General features: G+C 39.9%; 1 protein-coding gene across 3 annotated transcripts in view; it reads right to left on the reverse strand.

The window, feature by feature from the left end:
- The window catches only part of ano2b (anoctamin 2b), a 107078-nt gene extending 84343 nt beyond the window's left edge, over positions 1–22735 (reverse strand). The window contains exons 1-4 of one of the 3 annotated variants that reach the window (XM_055006564.1): positions 22482–22734; positions 14525–14721; positions 12004–12045; positions 9440–9826 (exon numbers count right to left, since the gene is read on the reverse strand). In XM_055006564.1, coding sequence (XP_054862539.1) covers positions 9440–9826; positions 12004–12045; positions 14525–14721; positions 22482–22518 — 663 coding nt within the window. In that variant the 5' untranslated portion in view covers positions 22519–22734. Of the gene's footprint in view, positions 1–9439; positions 9827–12003; positions 12046–14524; positions 14722–22481 lie in introns of all 3 variants that reach the window. The other 2 variants (XM_055006566.1, XM_055006565.1) reach the window with 2 other exon arrangements.
- Between the last annotated feature and the right edge of the window lie 329 nt (positions 22736–23064).

Below are 23064 nucleotides of genomic sequence, written 5' to 3' on the forward strand. Positions count from 1 at the left end.
CGTTGCATCAAGAGGTACATGATTGAAATCTGAATATCAAGCACCGACAAACCGCCATCTATATGTGTGTGGCTGAATATGGAAAAAATATAAAAAATATTGTACAAAGAAAAAACACATTAGTTGCGAGCAGCGGTAAAAACTCTCCATCCAAAATCCATGCGGCAGCCCTTATGGAGCCAGTTTGCAGTCTGAGTGAGAGTGCAACCAGAAATGAAAGACAGCAGAGCCAGCGGGGGACGACAGCCAGGTAACCTTACCCTCCTCAGACCCCCATCAGCTTCTGTAAGAGGGGGGAGTGAAAAGAGAAAGGTGGCATGGCAAATGATGGAAACCTGAAACGATTCCCTTTCTCCTCTCTCGACTCCTACTCTCCTGAGATCTTTCACTCCCCCTCACCACCCTCCCCTCTGCACATATATTACTGTACCTTCTGCTGCCCGCTAGACACTGTTTCACTGACTGATTGACTGACTGGCTGACTCACTAACTGTCACTCTTCCTCCTCTTATATTTCATTATCGTCTCTCTCGCTCGCATCCACACAGTCCTTTGTCCCACACAGAGTACAGTGCACTGTACAGCCACCTGAACTTCAACACTCTTTTAATGAACTGTGTTTGTAATAAATCCATCATCCACATGTAAAATCATAGGTAGATTAACTTTAAGATAGATTTTTTTCTATTGATGATGATCTGTACACAATGGAAAACAACTCATAAAATCAATCGACTAAACTCCTTGAAGCGTAGCTGATGTAGCCCAATGAACACTGTGTTCATTTCAGTTGCTCCAAATCATACACCCAGTTTAATGTTCAGTTACATGTAAGCTGCAGTTCACCTACCTTGTCATGTCAATAAAGGAACACGGGGGTTTCAGAGTTGTTATTTCTACACTGTAAATGTACAACAAGACTAGTAGCTCTGTCAATCTCATCCATGCTTGTCATTTTTTGTTTTAGTTTATGACATCTGCTTGGCAAAGGTTGACAAAGTGCATTTGGCTAATGCCTAAAAAATGTGCTGTACCATCTGCAGTGGTTTTAGTTGCTTTTTGAGGACATCCTGATTTGCTCCAATGTGTCTAGTTGGCTCAGCTGACACAGCCAGTGAGAACAACACCAGATGTTTTTCAAATCATTAGAAAAACGGATTAAAAAACAAAGCAGAAACAAGACATGAGCAGCAATCTAGAGTTCTGGAACAAAATAGGGAAGCTGGAGTTATTTAAAGCAAGAGTGTTAGGATTGAGATGAGATGATTGCAGAAATCCCACCTCCTCTGTTCAGGGTTCCCTCCACCAGCACTCCTCCAAGATGAACATGCACCCCCTGAGTACAGCTGGAGGACTAATCCACAAGTTAGAGCATTGCTGCAGCGAGGATCATGGCCCATTAAAATTACATCATATATCATTTCCTGCAACCCATAATTCTCATTTTACAAAATCAAACAAACCAGATAATTACTTGTCCAACAGAACAAGAACAGCCATGGCATCACTTTTCAGGTCCTCTGACTCCTACAGCGGCCACCAGCATGAAACAGTCACATGGATGTTGACTTCTTACATTATCCAAACCGTATTTGATCATAGATCTTTCTATTGTTGCCTTTCTTGTCTTGTTTTGTGTAGCAGAGCAACATGTTGAGGATTCAGGTGAAAAATGTGGCTGCTCTTTGTCTGCTATTATGCTGCTTTCTGCTCACTAGCTGTTCTGTGTGAAATTAGCCTTGTAGACTCTGGTGATGTGCATTGACTGACTGAGTGCCCAGGCAGGCTGGTACATAGTCAAATAGATAGGTAGGTAGGCTTTTTAAACACACACACATGCACGCAGACAGCTGAACTCTACATTTCCTCCAAATCTTGTCGGCCACAATGACAAAGATAAATATGTTGGAAGCAACTCACAGCACACCTGATAGGAAGACAGCAGGGTGCAAAGCAGTGAGGTCTGAAGTTGGACTCTGCTTGATGGCACTTAGAAAGAACATTACACTCATCATTTGGTGAAATAAAACAATCCAACAGGTTTTTGCTCAAAACCTGAGGTGGCGATTCTATATGTAAATTTGTAGAAAACTGATAGGTGAATGTCTTACAGGCCAACAATGGGCAGGTTTAACCACCACCTGTAACCATCTGTCACAAAATGAAGAGATGAGCAAAGAATTCACTAATGTGTTTTACCATGTTCTCTTCCTTTGCCTTTTTGCACCCGCCGTCTACCACCACTCTCTATTTCACCTGCCTAATCAAAATTCCTCATCTCTCTCACCCATTTCCTCACCCTCCTTCCCCCTCCCTTCCCTATCGCTCTATCAGAAAGCAGAGGATATAAATACCTTTTAGCCTGGAGAAGGTTAATTAGTGGAGGGATTTCCAATTAGCTCTTTATCTCTGTAGGGGGGGTAACTAGGCCGCAGCCGGGGGCGTGTTTGGGTGGGGGGGTTATCAAGTATGAGGGGTGATCAGTTGGGTGATGGGTAGAAAAGTGTGGCAATAAGCAGAGAAAAATCAAGAGGATCGGAGAGATAAGATTGTCAGTGAGGGAGACAAATTAAGACAAGGACAGAAGCGAACACAAACTAACAGGAAACAGTGTGAAAGGTGCCATTAGCTGGATTCACTGAACTGGGTCCAGACTGTGGGGGGTTGACATCAGAGGATCTCCTGCTGACCTGCAGGTGGTCAGATGTGTTTGACTGACTGGAAGCCTCATGCCTGTGTTCTAAAGCCACGAGCTTTCTGTTGTATGTCTCTTAAAACAAGCGGGAAAGTACACAAAACCCAAAAATTTAGGTCACATAGAATGCCTAATTTATTACAGTTACACATTCAACTACCAAGTTCAGGGACAAGTTTTTGCTGCAAAGCTTACATCTGTTGCAAGACACAATGAATTTCCTGTGTTTCCTGCTATTGCAATAAATGTGCTTATCTTTGTGTAGCGTGTCTATGCAGAGGATCTTCAGGTTGCAATCATTATTTTATTTTCAGTCTATTCTTTTCCATTTGACACTAACAATTCAATTAAAACAACGTATGCTTGACTGAGTGCAACCAAAATGCAGATAACCCAGGTAAATCATAGAACGCATGACTTTATACTTTTTATTTATGTGTCAGTTATTCACATGGGATTGTGCATAAAAACATTATTCCCTTAAGAGAGGAAATGCGTTGTACCAGATTTAGCTACTAGATGATTTTCTTTTGTAGCTGCTGGACAGGTAGGCACAATAGCAACTATAAAATACAAATATGAACACAAATACAATGATACGATCAAACATGCATACACAGTCTGATAACCAAATGCCACCAATCCAACCACACAGCACATACATACCATAAAACACACACATACAGTACACACTTACTCCGTCATTCCATCCCCAGACTATCTCGTTAGTACATAAACATAAAGTAAAAATCTAGGGGATGGACAAAAACGTGCCTGTGCACCACACTGGCTTCTTAAAAATATTTTTTTTGCATCACAAAAAAAAAAAAAATTCAGAAGGTCTGCATGTTTGCTGAGTTTATACCATCCCTCATCTCTTCATGGCTTTGAATGAAAAGGCAGATTGTGCAAAGACAGAGCTTCTTTAAGGGACTCTGCTTGAGCAGTTTACCTTGTCAATTTCCCCAGTGAGGAATCAATAAAGTTTATCTTATCATATCGTATCGTATCGTATTGTATCGTATCTTATCTTATCTTATCTTGTAACTTGAAGTTCTGAAACTCAAAGCTGTTATGCAGCCTGTGTAGAAAGCTGGATTGATCAAAATAGTCTGTTCAATTAGACATGGTGTAAATGCTGATTTAAAGATGGATGGCGTAATGGAAACCAAATTCAAATTTCCCATGCCTTCCTCTGGAAATACTAGGATAACATTTGGGATCCATTTTTGTGTGATGGATAATTCACGTATTCAAAGATGGCTAAGAATAAAAAGAATGTGGCGGATGAGACACAAAGGTTGAAATATTCAGACACAGTTGTGACGCTGTTGAAAATCTCTAACATATAGCCATCAAGTTCATGTCAGAGATTTTCAAAAACATCACAACTTTTGCAGTATTGGTCAGAAATCTCTTTTCCTTTGAGACAAAAAATACATCCTCCCTCTGTTTTCACATTCTGTAATTATCTAAAAGGCAGGTGTTGTAAAGAGGAGAATCCTGTCCTCGTTGCCATTTATGACATCTTTGATAATAGAGTCATTCTCTATAAACACTTAATTCTGTTCATCATGTTTCAAAAAAAAACCCACAGCTCATCAAAAGTCCCAGCTCCACTTCTTGAAATTAACATCATGCTCTGATTTAATTAAAAGTGCTCTGGAAGAGGATGTCCCTAAGAGATCGAAGGTCAGCTCAATAATCCTCAGACACAGTCAACAAGTTTGACATTTCCCAGCATCCAATTAAGCTGAAGTCAAACAGGTTGGGCACAATGAGGACATTTTAGTTTACCGATTTAGTTTAGATATATAGAAAAAGAATCTACACTGGTTGATGTACAACCAATATACCACTAGTAAGAGTTGCCATCCACTTTGATTCACCCACTGTGGGCTTTTTCATGTGGTATCCTGTTGTAACACATCTGTCCTTTTGGATTTGCACTACACAAGCTTTGCATGAGCAGATCCACTAGTCTCTCTGGTAACAATGCAGTTGTGACTGAAATATGTAACTGAAACTAATACACACACGACATACTGCTCTTTATCACTGTCTGCTGCTCTGTTTTGTACTTTGTTTCATGACAGTAAGTCATGTCATATCCATAACAGCATCTGCTCTGAAAGATAGAAGGACAGTCTTTTAGAAATGATAAAAACTCTTCAGCACCTTCAGCCTCACCAGAACAATAATACAATTAAATTACCATTTAACAAGATGTGCATTTTCAAGGCATTGCTTAAATTGTTAGTAATAACTGAATAAGTATTTATTGCTACAGTATGGGCCCAGTGGAAAGTCACTTGGTTCTTTGTAGCAATTACAATAATACAATATCATAATGTAAACTGCATTAGTCCCATTCATATGTGCTAAATATTCCAAAATGCAAACAGATTTCAAAACCCAAATAGTGTTTAAAAAAACCCTTAGATTAACCATAATCCCTTAAAAAGTACTACAATGTCCATTAAAACCTTCTGCCGCACATTTAATTCCAACATAAGCTAAAAGGTCAGCTGTTAATGCTCTGTCCCTCTGATGTAAGTTCATTTATTTCAAATTAGAGAATCAGCTTCCACTGCACCATTCTGTGCAGATTAGTACCTGCTGCTGTTGTGTGCACTTCATTAATTAATAACTATGACTTTCTACCTAATGTGATATTCTGTACAGAGAGTGCAGCGACAAAATGATTTTGGATTGTCTGATTGTATATGAGCAATTAAGTGAACAGAAACCTACAGATATTATCAGGCAATGTTCCTCCTTTCTGCCAGCACCTCCTACAACCACAACTCGCTACATGCTGGTGGAGGGAGTGTAATTATGGTTGTCAGTCATTTTGTAAGAGTACCTGCCACTATATTCAAATTGAGGATAATGGAATGCAAGTATTCTTCGGCTCTCAGCAGCAGATTCAATCTAGCCCTTGATCCGTGAGATGAGATAAGGAGCTATCAGTCAGTCAGTTAGCTAATCTCATCCTGGCTTAGGCTCCATGGCCACACTGTCAACAATCTGATTAATACTAGCCTGCAGACTGCACACACTGCCAATTGGCTGCCAACCAGCACACAAACACACACACATACACACACAGACGTATTTAGCAAAATAGTTATCACACACATGCATGCCAAACCCTGTTGCTGTACTGTACATTAAGCAGTGTACTATTAAAGTTTCACCCTAGCATCTGACCTGCAGGTAATTCTGTCCTGAACATTGCACCAGGACCCCGCATTCTATCTGCTTTTACTTTTTATTAGACACACAGCAATTCACAAAACTCTACCAGCTGAAGTGAGCATCACTTAAAGTTGCCAAATGATTTGTCTTCCTATTGGAGCCAAAGTGCAATTCATTTAGTCACAATTAGAACTTTAACAAGAACTACATTTGTTCAACTCTGTGAGTCTGCAGCGACACAACAACACAAAGCACACAGACTGTGTGTTCTGCCAAGTGCCTGCTACACACACACACACACACACACGTACACAAGCTAAAAGCACAACAGAACCACACATACAATTCCCGGTTGCTATGTAACACACAATCACAGCGAAAACGATTTGTACATGTCAAAACAAAATTACCCGTTTCAAGCTGAATTAGTAAATCGATACAAAGAGGTCACTACAGCAGCTGTGTTGGCTGCAGCCACTAGAATTAAAGCCTGCCAGCTCCAGTGAAACAGTCAGGCCCTTGTGAGCCCAAAATTAAAGAAAATCTCAGTCTAATATATAGGTGGTAATATACAGGCAGTAGGTAAAGAATAAAATCATCACAAGTTAAATTACAGCAGCAAAGGTGAGCCACATTCAGCACACTGCAGACAGAACAGAGAATCTACAGTTCAGATGTTCAGAGCACCAAGAACAGACCTCAGGCAGGAGGCACAGATATAATCATATGTTTTGAGATGATAAATTGAAATGCTATTCCGAGTTCAATTCAAATACTCAGCTCCATTAAGATTCAATGGTGCTCGCAGAAGATTGTAACTGGGAAAGTGTTTCACACAGTCGTGCTCTTCATGAAACCGCTTGCTGCAAATGTGCCTTGCTGTGTCTGCAAGTGTGGAACATCCATGCTCTCTTGATAAAACTCACCCTGAAAATGTGTCTGTTATGCCAAATATCACCAGTCTTTCTCATTTTTAGTAAAAGTCAATTTCCTCAATCCAGATCCATCCACACTGGCAGTTAACAGTTTCCTTTCTGCAGGCTTTTCTGGATGAAGGAACAAGACTGAATGACTCATCAGACTTTTTTACTCCATTGTTCAGGGTTGCATGTTTGGTGCAGCTTGCACAAAGTTATGCGTTTTTGTGTGTTGCCCTTGGATACGAGCTGCTTTTGACACAGAACTCTGCCATTCTTTAAATATCACTTTAAAAAAAAAAATAAAAAATTCCTATTGAGACTGTGTTTGTGACTGAATTACTGAGTGTTCTTTTTAATTCTGTTGGTCTTTTTGTGAGCTTCACCGATTCAGTTTGCACATTTGACATTCTTTGCTTATTTATCCTTCATTTGCTATTCTTTCAATTGAATTTTTTCACATTTGCATTCATTCGTATGGCAAACACAAGCTCATTTATGGCCCAGAACCATAACATCTGCACTGAAAATCAGTTTAAGTTAATTTAGCTTGAAAACACAAGTTTCCCTCCTGCCTTAAAAATATAAGTTACCTGCATTTGGGTTTATTAATTAGTTCAAAGTTATCTATTGGTTGGGGACTTACTGTCTTTTTACATTTTCTCAGTCTAAAGAGTTCCTCTTAAGAGTTTCTTTTGACATTGGGAACTTATAAATTATACATTGAACAAAATAAAGTATAAGTCTACAGGTGTAAGGACTGAATTCAATACTAACCCTCTTGTCATGATTAAACACATTAGTTTCCACCTGTCTAAAGAAGAAAAAAAGTCTGGGGAGTTTCCCCTCTCTAACAATGCACCCTGGGAAGTCTGTCCACCACTAGTTTTGTTCCTTTAAAACTTAATTTAATGAGTTCAGTTGACTCTCAGTTATCCATTAATTTAACTCGTCATTTTAAATCAAAATGGATCAAGGCAAAATAACTAAATTTTTTTAGCTATAAAGTGGTTTGAAAATAAAAATCTGACATTTTAAGTTCACTTAACTTGAAATTAGCAAACTATGAAAGATGAGTTGATTTCACTAAATTCCTTTATCCTGTTTTACAGTGTGAGTGAAGTGAACATTGATAACAGTAAAAAGTTACACACATTCATATCAATGTCAGTGAAAAATAAACTGTAGGCAAACAAGCACTTTGAGGATGCAACAGTTTTGTAGTCATCTGAACAAACTGTCACACTGCAACAAGCAGCAGATAACTGCAAACTGTGGTGTTGACACTATGACAACTTGATAGCTGATCTGATGACTAAACTGGGTGTCCATTGAGACAAACCTGGTCCAGAAGTGAGGGATTCATGATGTTGTAGATGGGTACCGACAAACACACTTTTTTCACATTGAGAAGAAATGTTCTGTTCACCCTTTGGGTAGGTGGGCCTGCCAGTGTATCACATTCTGTAGAGTGCAGCTGGATGTGATTTGTTCATTTTAATGAATACACCTATGCTGCACTGCAGCTACAAAAGCAACGGGTGTCATTTTATTGCACCTTCGGCTCAAGTTAACATTTGACAAAACAAGGCATCTGAGGAGGTCATCTTTGGCTTTAGGAAAATGCCTACATTGTTGACATTTGACATTTTACAAACCAAACAACCAACTGATTAATGGAGAAAATAATTAATCGATTATTCAACAATGGAAATTGTTATCAGTTGCAGCTGTGCTAGCGATTACTGACACACACCCAACTCTGTAGTTTCTCTCAGCTTGAAGAACTGTTTTAGCATCTTTCAGGTCTTTGTTTTGGTTTTGCTGCGTGCAGAAAAAGCACCAAATAGCAGGCAGACAAAGTTAGCAACTAGTTTATTATTATTCAAGGATATAGCAGAATTTAATAAGTAAGAGCCCACTTGGTGGAGGCCAAAATAAAGCTAGAAGTAGGGTGACCACTGGATTTAGATTTATCAGGTTTCCAGTCACACAAGTCATAATAAAGACTGTTGTTACTCCATGTCTGCTCCAGTTTGCTGTCTTAAATAATAAATAAAATAATAAATATATTAAATAAGGTACTGACTTGTGAACATTACAAAATTAAAGCTGAAGATCCCTGATTCACGTCCCGGCCTGTGCCTGCAGATCTGTCTGCATGGAGTTTGCATGCTCTCCCTCTTTTCTCCAGGTTTTCCGGCTTCCTCCCACAGTCCAAAAACAAGCTGAGGTTAATGATAATTTTAACTCTCTGTAGGTGTGAATGTGAGTGTGATTATTTGTCTCTATGTGTAGCCCTGTGATAGACTGGTGACCTGTCCAGGTGTCTCCTGTCTTCACCCTCAGTCAGCTGGAACAGACTCCAGAATGACTTCAGAACGTTGGCCTTAACTTGACTTGACCCTCTACATGAATGTTAAATAGTTCTATGTTTCCTTTAATAAAATATTGGCTGACATGAATATTCCACAGGCCTTTGAATGAGTTTTTGTTAAAGTCATCAGTCTCAGTTGCATTACCGCATTTGATATAGCATTTAGCATTTCATGCTATAAATGAAATTTCAAAATGAAAGCTATGCAGTGATTTTGCACAGTGCTTTGGAGACTATAAACACACTCACCTCTCTGTCCCTCTCAATCTCCAAACCGGCCTCAATCAGGTTTGCCTCAAACTCCTGTCTGATCAGATGCATCTCATGGTCAGCAGGTTCTGTTGACTCGCTCTCTCCTGCAGCTCCAAGCTCCATGAACACCTCCCCGACACTTGCAGCCTCCCCTCCTGGAATGCCATCTCCTCTTGCTGGTGCCACATCTGAGGCCCCCGTCGGAGGAAAGTTGCCATTGGAAACAATGGATAACCGGTCCTGTGAAACTGATGTACTGGCAGGAGATCGTATAGAGCCGTGCCGCCTCTGATGAAAGACTAGAACGTAGTCAACTTTCCGTTGGCCGTCACAGAAGTAAAGGCCTTCTCCGCTGACCTGGGGGTTTGAAGTCGATCCCACAACCTGAGAGGACATCAAAAGGGAATAGAAAATACGCATGTAGAAGTCACTAAAACAGTAGCAGTCATGCTGAACATCATTATGTACTACGATCATCACAGCAAAGTATACCGCTCACATACAAACGGTTTAAAGACAAGCATACACAGCACCTTTAAGCAGCAGTGGAGTTATGTAATAACTGTTTGAATGAACTTAAACATCTACTGCAGTGTCAGCACACGCAAACAGAAGTGGCTTTTGGCAGGTTCTCAAAAACAATGAAGTGAGAACCTTCAGCAGCAGAGTGGGCAGTCAGCTCACCTTTGGCTGTTTTATTCTTTATTTAGACAGTAGGGAAAGTAGAGAGGGAGACTAAACATGGAGGACACAAGAGGGAAAGCTCTATAGGCTCTGGGCATAATGGTTGGTTTTAAACTGGCTAAGAGAAAGCTTCTTACTTTTCAACAGAACAGGTTGCTAAAATATGATGCAGTACCTTTACGCTATGTTTATTCAAGTCACATGCAAACAACAGTCACAAAAGTGCTAATTTTACATTTTACACTAAATGTAGGGGAGTTAAATTAATAAACAAATAAGCAAAATATGCTAATAATGGAATAAGTTTGAGAGTTTAACAGTTTAGTGCAGAGAGAACCTACATGTTATCTAAGCACGAGTATAAAAGCTGAGCATAGAGAAGACATCATGAGCTTAATTTTTCTGTGTATTTGCATCTGAATATTATCTTACATGCTAGCATAAATGTTAGCAGAGGTGGCTTAATCTTTGCTTCAATTTTTACATATGTTTCAAAAATAATATTTAAGGTCAGTGAATTAACTCTCTAACACATATTCACTATGATACTGTTCACTAAACTGTCTTAAACTGTTTTTACATGCCACTTTCTTTCTCATTAGGCAAACGACTAACAGCTAGTTTGGGTTTTTCTCTGGACTTAGCATTCGTCTATCTCACCATCTGGGCAATAAATTTAAAACTGTCTTTCTTTTATAATGCAAAAAATGGTGAAATATGTCAGAAAATTAAGAAAAATGTACATTACACACTCATGTGACGGTACTGGCTCTCAGTTAGGTCAAGTAAAGCTGGAAATATGGTCTTTTGTTGACTGACATGCTAATTTAATCAAACTATTTCATTTCTCCACAAGTGTTTTTAGTTTTCAGCCTCTTTATCATTCTTGAACCCAGACTGTGTTTGAATTTGCCCTATATATTTTATTTTAAAAATCTGGGTTAAAAATCTTGACTTTTTAAAATTGTTATAGAGTAAACAGAATATTTATTATGTCTGGAGTAGTCAGTGAGAGCAGCAGAAATGATTTCAGACACAGCTACAGAGTTTGGTGTAGATTGGTTTATCCCAGCATAGCTCCGCCCACCTGAGCTCTAATCAGCATACCTGTGTACAGGTGTAAATTAGTACCATACATTGTTCCTGATGCCTCCAGTGTTCTAGTGCTCCAGATACTGTTAATCTACCTTTATGTTTGCTGCACTGTAAGCAAAAACTACATACTAAATTCAAATATATGATTTAACAATCAAAAGAACTAAAAAGTAAAGTTCTTGTGATTTTTTTCATTTACAAGCCTGCTTAATCATTCCCACTGAGGTTTTTCTCCAGCTGAGATGTTGCCACCTTCAAGCTCCTGGTCTTTAAGGGGTTGTGTTTGCTGCCACTTTTTTAAAAAGTAGATTGTACTATAAAAATAAATCAATTTCAGTTTAGTCTAGCTGATACCAAGAATGGTGCAAAGGTGTACAAACTTAAAGCTTAGGAAAACCTGAAGCATTCCCGGGAGGTTGCCAGAAGGTTCCCAAAAGGTTCTAAATCCTTTACAAAGTCTCACCTGCTTGCTGTTTGCTGCAGCAGGCATATCGTGTGTTATGGTAGTAAATATCCATGCAATGGCCTAAATATAATGATATTCTGATTATTTTTAGATGTATTATGTGTATTATGTTGTCTTGTGTTTCATGCAGTGTATATTGGATTAAGTGTAAGTACAGGATTAGTTACAGAATCACTTCCAGAGCAAGATTAATTTGCAACAGTTATGAAATTTAAAATGTAAAACGAGCATGAAAACTGTAAATGATCAACAAAGTAACTCAACACAAAGAGGAGAGAGCAGCAGAGAGGCTGCGGATCCATCTGCTGGTACTTACTGGGATCTTGTCTTCATTCGGGGAGCTCTGCATGCTGTTGCGCTTTAAAGACACACAGAGTAGAAGAAGAGCGAAAGTTGGCGCTTTTCGCAGTAAAATACAGCCGGATTCATCACCACCACCACCACCACCTTCATCCCCATCATCCCCTAAAGACACCCGGGGTCACTCCAGTTAGTCCACAGTCTGAGAGCAGCAACGGCTCGGCCAGCGCAGGTTTCATCGCTCAGTGCGGATCTGTGAGATGGAAGAGCTGCTCGGATCCACTCAGCAGCCTGATCACATGCTGGTGATACCCATCTATCCAACTGTGGGATCTGGAGGCTGCCTGCGCACCGCCGGCGCTTTTGGCACAGAGCGTGCCACACTGCAAAAAGTGTCCGCGTTCAATATGTTCTCTAGCCTTGACGCTCAGTGTCGAAATCACAGCTAAGTTCACACATTTCTGCCACACTGGTGCGTCCATTAGTGACAACTGTAGGCGGGGTTTGATTTAACAAGTTTTGGCATGTTTCTGGAAATATGCTTTGCGCAAAAACACGTGATTAACAAGGAGTTTTGCAGTAAGACATGCAACTCCTTCACCCACCTCTGAGGTTTCCCTGTTTTTCGTTCATTTTAAATAAAATGTCCTTTTGCGCTTACTTCTAATCTAAAGCGCAGGTAAGGTGGATATTTTTTGCAGTGTGCTGAGAAGGCGCAGCTCACTGATGTAACTAGTAGAGACCTGTGCAACAGAATCATTCAAACGACTATATATAAAATGCGCTAGAAGTATTGCTTTTACCCCTGATGTGCTAAGTTTTCAAACTTTTGCAGCTTGTTTTTCTTTCACATAAAGCACTGTGCACACGTGAAGGCTTATCATGTTATCTGGCCATTATAGGAACATTTTGGGAACATTCCGGGACTACTGGAATGCCGGTCACTGACCGTTGCTGACCGTTCCATGTGTAGCCATGATGTCAGTCTGTCTATCATTTTCATTCTGTCTGTCTCGTCCTCTCTTCCCGTTCATTTTTCCAGTTGTGACGATATATTTCAGAGTCTCTTTCCTTATGATGTGTCCAAAAACTTTGCTTAACATTTCCTAATTTTGCTCAATAGTGTATAATTTGTGTTTAGTAATTTTAAAACATCTTCATTGCTTATTCTGGCCGTATCAGATTTACGAACCGAGATATTTGAAATGATGAACCTGCTACAGTGTTTCTTGGTCTAATTCTATGTTACAGGTTGAGATGATATTTTTCTTTGAAATTACCATTATTTCCGTTTTCTTTTTGTTTAAAGACAGAACAAGTTTTTGACTCACTATATAGATACTATGGTTTACAAGTTTTCTTCACTGTTTGCTAACAGCTCTGTGTCATCTGCATAGCGTATGTTTGTCTAAATAGATGTTCATTAATTTGCACTGTCCCTATCAAAAAATAAATTTTAATAAGTTTTCCTTCTTGAATTGTTTATTTTAAGGTAGTTTTAGAAGTACAACACAAAAAAGTATGCAAAAAAGAGCTTCATTTCATGTTGCAGCAGTATATCTTTTGTAATCTTTCATTTTGTTCATCTCATGATCACTTAGATTTGTCAGCACACAGGTTGGATCCACTGTTCTCCAGATCTACAGCCTAATGACAGTGTATTGTAGAGGAATAATAGTCTCTGCACCCTGTGTCTCCCACTTAATAATACACAGACAGAGATACCTTCTGAGGCAGCACTAACCCCAGGCATCACCATTAACCTATTTCTAATATCGGCTGTAATCCTCAACTGAAGTCTTTTCCCTAAACTGATATTAACCTTGAACGTGATGTTTTTTCCTCAAAGTCACTCCGAAGTCTCTTTACTTCACCCACACATCTCAGAACTTCTGTTATGAAAGACTACAAGAATCCTCGGTCTCCTCCGTCATTATCTCAGATTGTAATATCTGAAGTCATTTTAATGAGACGTTTTGCTAACTCAGAAAATGATGCAACGTGATGAAACACATGAACACACACAGGCAATATTACATGATCAGCTCAGTTTTACAAGTTGCAATAGCAGGCGCCCAAACTCTGAAAGTCTCATCATCCAACTGTGTCCCAAAGAGAAGAAGAAAAGAGATAAGAAGGACTATGATGGGTTTATTTTCCACACACACTATCTCTGCTACCACTGTTCAAAAGTTTGGGGTCACTTAGAAACGTCCTTATTTTTGAAAGAAAAGCAGTTTTTTCAATGACGATAACATTAAAATCTAGACATTGTTGATGTTGTAAATGACTGTTCTAGCTGGAAACAGATGATTTTTAATGGAATATGTCCATAGGGGTACAGAGGAACATTTCCAGCAACCATCACTCCTGTGTTCTAATGCTACATTGTGTTAGTTAATGGTGTTGAAAGGCTCATTGATGATTAGAAAACCCTTGTGCAGTTATGTTAGCATATGAATAAAAGTGTGTGTTTTCATGGAGAACATGAAATTGTCTGGGTGACCCTAAACTTTTGAATGGTAGCGTACATTCACCTGTAGCAGACTTTGTGACTCCTCAGCCCAGGGCTCCTCTTTGACAGGTTCAGGTTCCAGGATGCTGTAGTACATGGGGTCCAGTCCGATCCCGGACATGTCCCTGGTCAGGTGGAACAGGGCATCGCTGTGGATGGAAGAGGACTCGCTGAGTGCTGTGGCCACTCGCATGAAGCCTGCACCGTTGGGCCATGACTCTGGAACACATGTATGTTTTAAAAGTGAGCGAGAATACACATTATTACAATCCAAGGTCTGAATCCTGATTGGACATTTGAACACTCAAATAGACAACTTGATGTTGTAATGTCTCTGTAAATGTAGCACAAATACTGAAAGTCTTCCTCCTAGAGTTGGAGGTGGTGAAGAGATTCATCCATCAGCAAAACATTTCCCACCAGGGACCAAAACCAGAAGGGAAACGGTGAAGTTAAAGCTTCCAGAGTGATTCAGCTGTATTGATTCAGGTGTATTTTCGCATTTTGTCCCGTTCAGTTTTCTTTTGTTTATCTAGGCAAACTACACAAGCAACTTGGAGAGGTGGATTGACATTTATGCACTTCAAATGTCTTACCTGAACTCTCACGACAGCCAGTAGCCAGTTAGCTTAGCTTAGCACATACAGTGACAACAGGGTCAAACTGCTAATGTGGCTCTGTTCAAAGCAAAATCCACCTGTAAGGTTCATAAATGAACACATTGAGTCTCATTTGTTTACACTGTATCAAAATAAAAGCAAACGATGGGATTTTATGGGGGTTTGCACATCTGACTGTTTCTTGGCTGGGTAAAGTGACTTCCTGAGATTTTATTAGTCATCATGGAGTTACCAGGCAACCAGGGTTCAGGAACATTCTGCTCCCAGCCAGGAAACGGTAAAACAAAAGGTTTGTGTGTCAATATATATAAAATATAAAAAATGTGGTTTCCCAATCCTTGTGGAAATGTGCTTTCTGCCAGATTACATTTGTTTGTGATGCATTTAGAAATAAATTTCAAATCAATATACGTTTGCAGTTCATCTTATCCCTTTACAATAGATCATTATATATTAGAGGAGGTGGGAGTGCTCACCCTGGTAACTCAGAAAATGAAGGAAAATCATCGTGTGTTGTAAAATGGTTGTATTTTATCCTAAAATGAGGTATTTTCCTGAAACTAAGCAAATAAGTTTAGTGCCTTGACTTAATCAAGCTTCTAACGAGAAGTTATTTAACCAAAGAAGTGATACTTTTCTAAACCTAATCAAACAGCAAGTGGAAACGGGAAGTAAGCAACAAATGTAACAAGAAAGAGAGCACAGGCTGCTCAGTCGTATGATTTCCAATGGATAAGTCCTGATAAGTCCACAACGGTGAATTTGTAGTAGGATCACAATCATGTGATCATCAGCAGGCAGCTGATATAGTGTTCACTTGTTGTCATAGTTACAGTGATACCGTGCCGCTACCTTACAATGATACAGAAATCTTTAACAAATCTGTGGATCCAGACTATAAGCTGCATCACTGCCAAAATCTAATCACTTGGTCCTTGTGTCATTTCTGACCTTCCCTGAAAATTTCATCCAAATCTGTTAGTCCATTTTTGAGAAATGTTGCTAACAGACAGACAGACAGACAGACAGACAGACAGACAGACAGGCAGACAGACAGACAGACAGGCAGACAGACAGACAGACAGACAGACAGACAGACAGACAGACAGACAGACAGACAGACAGACAGACAAATGTACACCAATCGTCACACAACTCTGCCGTGTTCCTTGGTGGATTGACAAACATAAATCAGAGAATAACGACTCCACATGGGATGTAAACCTCAGTCTTATGGGTGAAAGTCCTGTTTCTGACTTCGCCTATTCATACTTCATGCATTTTAAATTAAAAAAAATGTTATTTTTACGGTAAAATCACAACAACTGTGGTTGCCAGAATGCTTCTAGGAAATGACGCTAAAACATTTTCTTCATTTACAGTAAAGAAATATGATGATTCTGTTGATTTTGCAGTTAAAAATATGCTTCATTCCATATTTTACTGGGGGAAAAAAGCTTTAACCTTTAAAATAAATGTAATTTTACTTCAAAATGTACATGAAAATACCTATAAAATAAAGTTTGTGTGACCTATTATAAACATTACGGCATTGTTCCATTATCAGCACAACAGTCAGTATATTTAACATTTAATATCTGTATTTTTAGCATGACATGTATGCAGTTATAGCTGTCATAAATAATAAAGCATATGTCCATCATTAACACAAAAGTACATCAATTTGACAGGTACATACTGTATTTTTTCTATGAAATAAATGCAAAACATTGCCATGTTGCTTGTTATTAATATTATGGCATGTTTCTGTTATCAGCACAACAGTATGCACATTTAACTGTGAGAAACTGTATTCTTTTGGAGAAATAAATGCAAAAAGAGTATTGAATGTTATACATATTACAGCATTTTTCCATTAAAAACTGTGCAACAGAAGGGAAATGTATTTTTTCAAGAGAGAAAATGTAAAAAGTATTTTTTTCCCCTGATTTACAGCGATTCAGTGTTATATAAATTGCATCAAACTGTTTTAGAGTTTACAGATTTTTACTGTGATTATTTGACAGCTTTTCGTAGTGAAATTTACAAACATTTTTTTCCAGTGTGTCATCACAGTCTTTCTTGATATGTTTCTTTCAGAATGTGAATATGAATGCAGCTTGATTGTGTAGGAATGTCATTTTTTAACTGGTGAGTTTTGGAGGAATTTTTCCACATTCTGTTGCCTTCAGACAGAGTAAGCTGTTTACCCCAGTTTCCGGTCTTAATGTCAAACTAAGCTAACCACCTGCTTGCTGCAGCTTTATAGTTAACATTCATCTTCTCATCCAACACTCAGCAAGAAAGTGATTGTGCTTCCTCCAGTGTTATTACTTAAAACTCTCAGTATCTCGATGGATTTGTCTTCAGTGCCCTCTATAAATTAGGAGTTGGCTGATTATTGGCCTGGCTTAATATTGGACCAAACATTCATCATTTTTCCAATTACTGAATTGTTTCCGTTTCTTAACTGATTCCTAATTTAAAATGTGCTGCTTTGGCTCTGATTAAGGCTTGTCTTTCTGTTTGTGGTCTCGAGTAACATCCCACTCACAGCTCTGCCTGATGGGATGCATGTCCCAAGTAAGAGCTGAGCCATAATGTTGAAAGGCTTCTTTTTTAATTAGGCATACACTACTGTTCAAAAGTTTATGGTCACTTAGAAATGTTCTTATTTTTGAAAGAAAAGCAGTTTTTTCAATCAAGATAACATTAAATCAATCAGAAATCCAGTGTAGACATTGTTAATGTGGTAAATGACTATTCTAGCTGGAAACGGCTGATTTTTAATGGAATATCTCCATAGGGGTACAGAGGAACATTTCCAGCAACCATCACTCCTGTGTTCTAATGCTACATTGTCTTAGCTAATGGTGTTGAAAGGCTAATTGATAATTAGAAAACTCTTGTGCAGTTATGTGTCCTACCTGTCCCTCCTGTACGGTGCCAAAAAGTCCAACTGACACCAGCTTTAACTCCTTGATGCCTGAATTTATTTACAATTATATAAAAAATATATATATATTTTGTGTTTTTGCTTTCCAGCTGATGCTAAATTAAGTGGAGATTGTTAATTTGTCTGTAGCATATAGAATAGATATATAGTAATAATGGCAGATATATAATAATTTAGGTCACACTCTGACCGGTCCTAAGAGAAAACAGAGCTTGCAAAAGGTTCCTAGGTACAAACTGAATATACACAAACTGGCATTGGGGGAATGGATACGCTATTTCAGCTGCAGTCTAAATGAAAGTGGTATGATGTGAGTTCACGAAAACCAGCGTTAAGGGGTTAATAAACACAGTTGTGTATCTAGTGTACCAAACAGCTCTGGTTGAAGATATAGTGGTGAAGTGAGGCACCTTGACATCTGTCTTCATGGAAATAGTCACCACTTCTCATCCACTTTCTCCACATCCGCTGTATCTTCAGCACCAGTGTGGAGGTTTGTGACAGATTTCTATCCTAACTTCAGACTTCTTTGCTATGCTCCAGTCTTGTGCTTTCTTGCCTCTGAGAATCAACCTTTTTTCCGTTACCTCTCACTGTTGCTTGGAGCTGTAAATATGCAAAGTGGCCTGTTCAAATCTTTGTTTCCCGCTGTGAAAATTGCTGCGCGTGTCAGTCAATCTCAAGCCTCATCTCAAAGCTCTGTACAAAAGACAAGCCTACAAAGAGGCAACTTCTCAATCTGTCTCGAGGCACAAAGAACACAGTTTAACACGAGGTAACAAAAAGCACGAGACAAGAAACATAGTAAATGGTGTAAAAGTCCTCCTTTTATTTTGCAAATGGAGCGGGGGAAGACCAAACACCAGCGGAGGACTTGTTGCTCAGCGTTTAGTGTTGATTTTTCTGGGAGGGAGTTAAAGTGCAGCGGTGACAGAACAGATATTTCTCCATCTTTCTCAGTCTGATTGTCGTGCTGTCAGGAGCCGCAACAGATTGCTGCTTTTTGTAATAAGGTTACTGTGTGTGTGTATGGTTATTTTAGGGATACAGACAGCTGTAGCCATAGTAACGCACAAGGCCACGTGCTGTGCTCTCATTTCAGCACCACGGACAGCTCTGACTCTCCCTCTCTCTCTCTCCTACTCCACTTCATTCTGTCGCTCGCCCATTCAAACACAGTTGCACCTCACTTTAACATACAGAATGACATCTGTCAGCCAGGTCAAGAGGGGGAAACATTCTGAAGAGCTATAAGAAGAAATATTTGATGGCAAAGGGTTCTGTTCCTTACAGCTCACTTGACAGCCGCCCAGTAGCCTGGAGGTTGAAGAGGCAGGACGGGGACTGGAAGGTCGCCAGTTAGAATCTGGCAGGAGGGGACATGAACGAGGAAAATCCCCCTTGTAGAAATATAAAGCAGGGCATCGCCGAAAACGGGGTTCCTCTCTTTAGAATTTAAAATAAAGTCCAACTAGAAGCTGTTGAATAGAGAATTCTGAGGAGTGTTTAGAGATGCAGCAGTCAGGGTGAAATCTAAAAAACTGTGTCATTCACCGTACGTTGCATTTAGAAATATTTGCAAGAAAAGATGTAAAGATGTTTTCTGGTTACAGATTGCATTGCAGTGGGTACTAGGTGACAGATTATTCTAAATTGACATATTGTATCTCCTTTGGGGGCCTGACATTATTAAAATAAAGCTTCCTCATTCTTCTCAAAATGTCGCTTTACATCCGGAGCTTTTGGAATTTCACCCAGCTCCTGTTTCTCACAATGATTGTGTAAGATAAACACTCTCTCTATTTTCACACTAATTTCTAATGGCAGAGACAAAGGGCATCTTTCAGGGAGCAGCTAATGGGCAGCAGCACAAAGACTTAACGCTGATGCTTTTATCACATGTTGTCTCCGCTCTGGCTCACTGATTGTATGGAAGCTTCTGCCAGAACTGTCTCAGTTAGCTTCATGTTATTAACCATTGATTAGAAAGTGTTACAGCTGTAAAGATTCTCAGCATCTTGATGTGACTCCTGTTTTTCACAGCACGGAGCGAGCATTGCTGTGTTTTGTGCTGAACTTCACAATGATTTTGTCCTAAATCTTGAAGTCCCCCTCAGTTCAAATGAGCTATTTTTATGACTTTGCCTGAATTTTTGTCCTTCGCTGCGCAGAATGATGCACTGCTGAGTGTGACACCAGAAGGCTGTTTTCACATTTATCTGTGAAAAACTCAGCAAAGATGTGCTCAATACATAGCAGTGCCATAATTAGAATATATATTTAGGAGGACACAGCCCCTCCAATATTTAGATATGCAAACCATTTCCTTCCCAATATATTGATATAAGGAATTTACAAATACATTGTCCAAGTCATCATTAGCAAATCTGATCATAATCATAAGTAAAATTTTAAAAATGCCAGTGTTATTGCTGTTTGTAGTATGATGGTGTACCACAGCTCTGTATGTGATTTGTCTTGCTGTACCTCAACAGAAGACTTTCCTTGATTGCTGTGGATCGGTACAATCAGTGTCAAACATTGCATGTTTTACAAGAAAACAAGAGAAGCACTCAGAGAGCACAGTACTATGCTAAGGCTGCTCAGTCATATGATTTCTGATGGCTGAAATCTCAAAAAAATTTATACCAGAAATCACGGCACTATAGAATGTATCCATTTAATATAGATGTACCCACAAACAAAATGACCTTGTGCTGAACACAGGCGTGTGTTATGCATGTGTACGTTATGTACAGACACCGATTTGACTTTTGACTTTTTTCTTACTATCCTCACTTGAACGGCGGCTGTTATGGTAATGTTCCCGGGCAGGTTTTTTGGGCTAAAAAGACCAGGCTCTGTCTGAATAATAGACAAAGCCAGTCAGCAGTCACTGCTATGACATAAAAACTGAATGTATAGAATCAACAGTCAAATCTGGTGAAATCCACCTATAAAGTCTGGCAACTTAAATAAAATAAGTGTTTCTACAGGTCAAACTTCTACTACACGTCTTCACAGTTCCACAATGCTGCATTTGATTGGATTTTAAACAGGCTGGGAGGGCGCCTGTGCTTCACAACCATCATCTTTAGCATGTCTCTGCTTTAAACTCAGAACTCTGACTTTTCAGAGTCCTGACTAATCTCAGAATTTTGAGGGGGAAAAAAATGGAGAAACTTGGTTTCCTCATTGTTAACTAAATGGCTGCACATGTACAAGCAGGACTTTGTGACAATAAGCCATTTTATTCAGCTTGTGCAAGTGTAAGATGCAAACCTGGAGAAAACGAACTTCTAATTGAAGGAGGAGACGTGTTGCATCTGGATATGAATAGAGGTGTTGATTAGCAAAAATAAGGATATGTCATTTTAAGAATATTTATGAAGGAACTGCTTTGATGAGACTCTTTACCGAATATGTTTTGTCCACACCTCAGCGCTGACTGAAATCTCCACATGAGCTATTTTTGGTAAACAAACTACATAGAAGCCTGACATGGATGTCAAAGGAAATCAGTGTGAGTAGTTACTGGGTCACTCATCAGTGACACAACATTATAATGACTTCGAAACATAAAACCTCCATCAGACTCGACCGTAAATCTTTGTATCCTGGAGCTGCCCAATCATCCCCGTCTGGAGTCTATATCACCTGCTTGCATCATTTCATATCTGATCCCTGGAGCGGCCCAACAAAATGTTCATGTACAGCTGCAGACAGGTTGCATCTTCTGAAGTCAGCTCCTAGTTTCTAAACAGCAGGAGACGCCTCCTGCAGCTTCTGTCTCTCAGGGTCTATGAGTATGCTAGCTTAGCAACATCCTGCTGCTTCACTAAGCCAAAAGGATCATTTCACTCCATCTCTAACGGGTCGCTCACCTCACTTACAGCCAAGCATGGCGGCAGCCAGCCTTGTAAACTGACCTGGATTACATGCCCGTGGCTTGCTTTAAGGGGGCACGTGTCTGAGATATGGCAGGACTCAGTCTGAACAAATGTGGCCAAACAGTTCCTCCAGGAGACGAGCAGAGGACGACTACATGAGCACAGAGGGGTCTGAACGTGGAATCAAATTAAAGTCACATGCAACTGTATACCTGGACAGAGCTGCTGCTGACGGCCGCCCCACACGGCCTGCTGACACACACACACACACACACACACACACACACACACACACACACACACACACACACACACACACACACACACACACACACACACACACACACACACACACACACACCGTCACACACCGGGGGAACAGCGAAGGGACAATAGGCGGGTTACTCTACAGTGGTCCTGTCTTTTGTTGGGTGAAGATACAGGAGGGACAGGTAGGACAGGCCACACAAAGGAAAGAGAAGAGGGCTTCCTATAGCTTTCTGTGGCACTCACCTGCACAGGTGGAGGAAGGGGATCTGCGGAGAGCCATTTCACCTCAACTCTGAGTGACTCCAGCAGAGACAGGCCTCGTTTCCTTTCACTTCCCAGTCAGTCAGTCAGTCAGTCGGTCGGTCGGTCGGCCATGCTGCCTCGCCGTCAGCAGCAGGTGAGAGGAACAACAGCAACACTCTGACTCGGTAGTGCAATCCTGAGATCAGTAGAAGCTTAGCTCTGCCGGGATAATACTCCTCTCCAACTGGCTGGCAGTGAAGCAGAAACTCCGTAACTCAGCTTATTGTGTACACTTGCTTAACGCGGCTGCACACCGGGCTCATGGGTAACAGACCGGCTGGCTGATTGGGTGTTTGGCGAAGGAATTACAGCCCACAGTCTCAAGAAGAGATTATTGGGCCTCTAATGTGCACTGATTACTGTGCCTTCTGTTTAGGTTTAGCTGAGAACCTGCATGGCCTTATAGGTCAGCTTCCTGGAGCTTAGGTTGAAGGAAGAGGCAAATGAAAATTATACAATGAGGAAGAGAAGCAGATACTGATGACAATTGACATGAGATACTGGACTTATAGGTCTGCAGAGA

This window comes from Amphiprion ocellaris, chromosome 21, assembly GCF_022539595.1.
Source record: "Amphiprion ocellaris isolate individual 3 ecotype Okinawa chromosome 21, ASM2253959v1, whole genome shotgun sequence".
Taxonomy (NCBI): Eukaryota; Metazoa; Chordata; class Actinopteri; family Pomacentridae; genus Amphiprion; species Amphiprion ocellaris.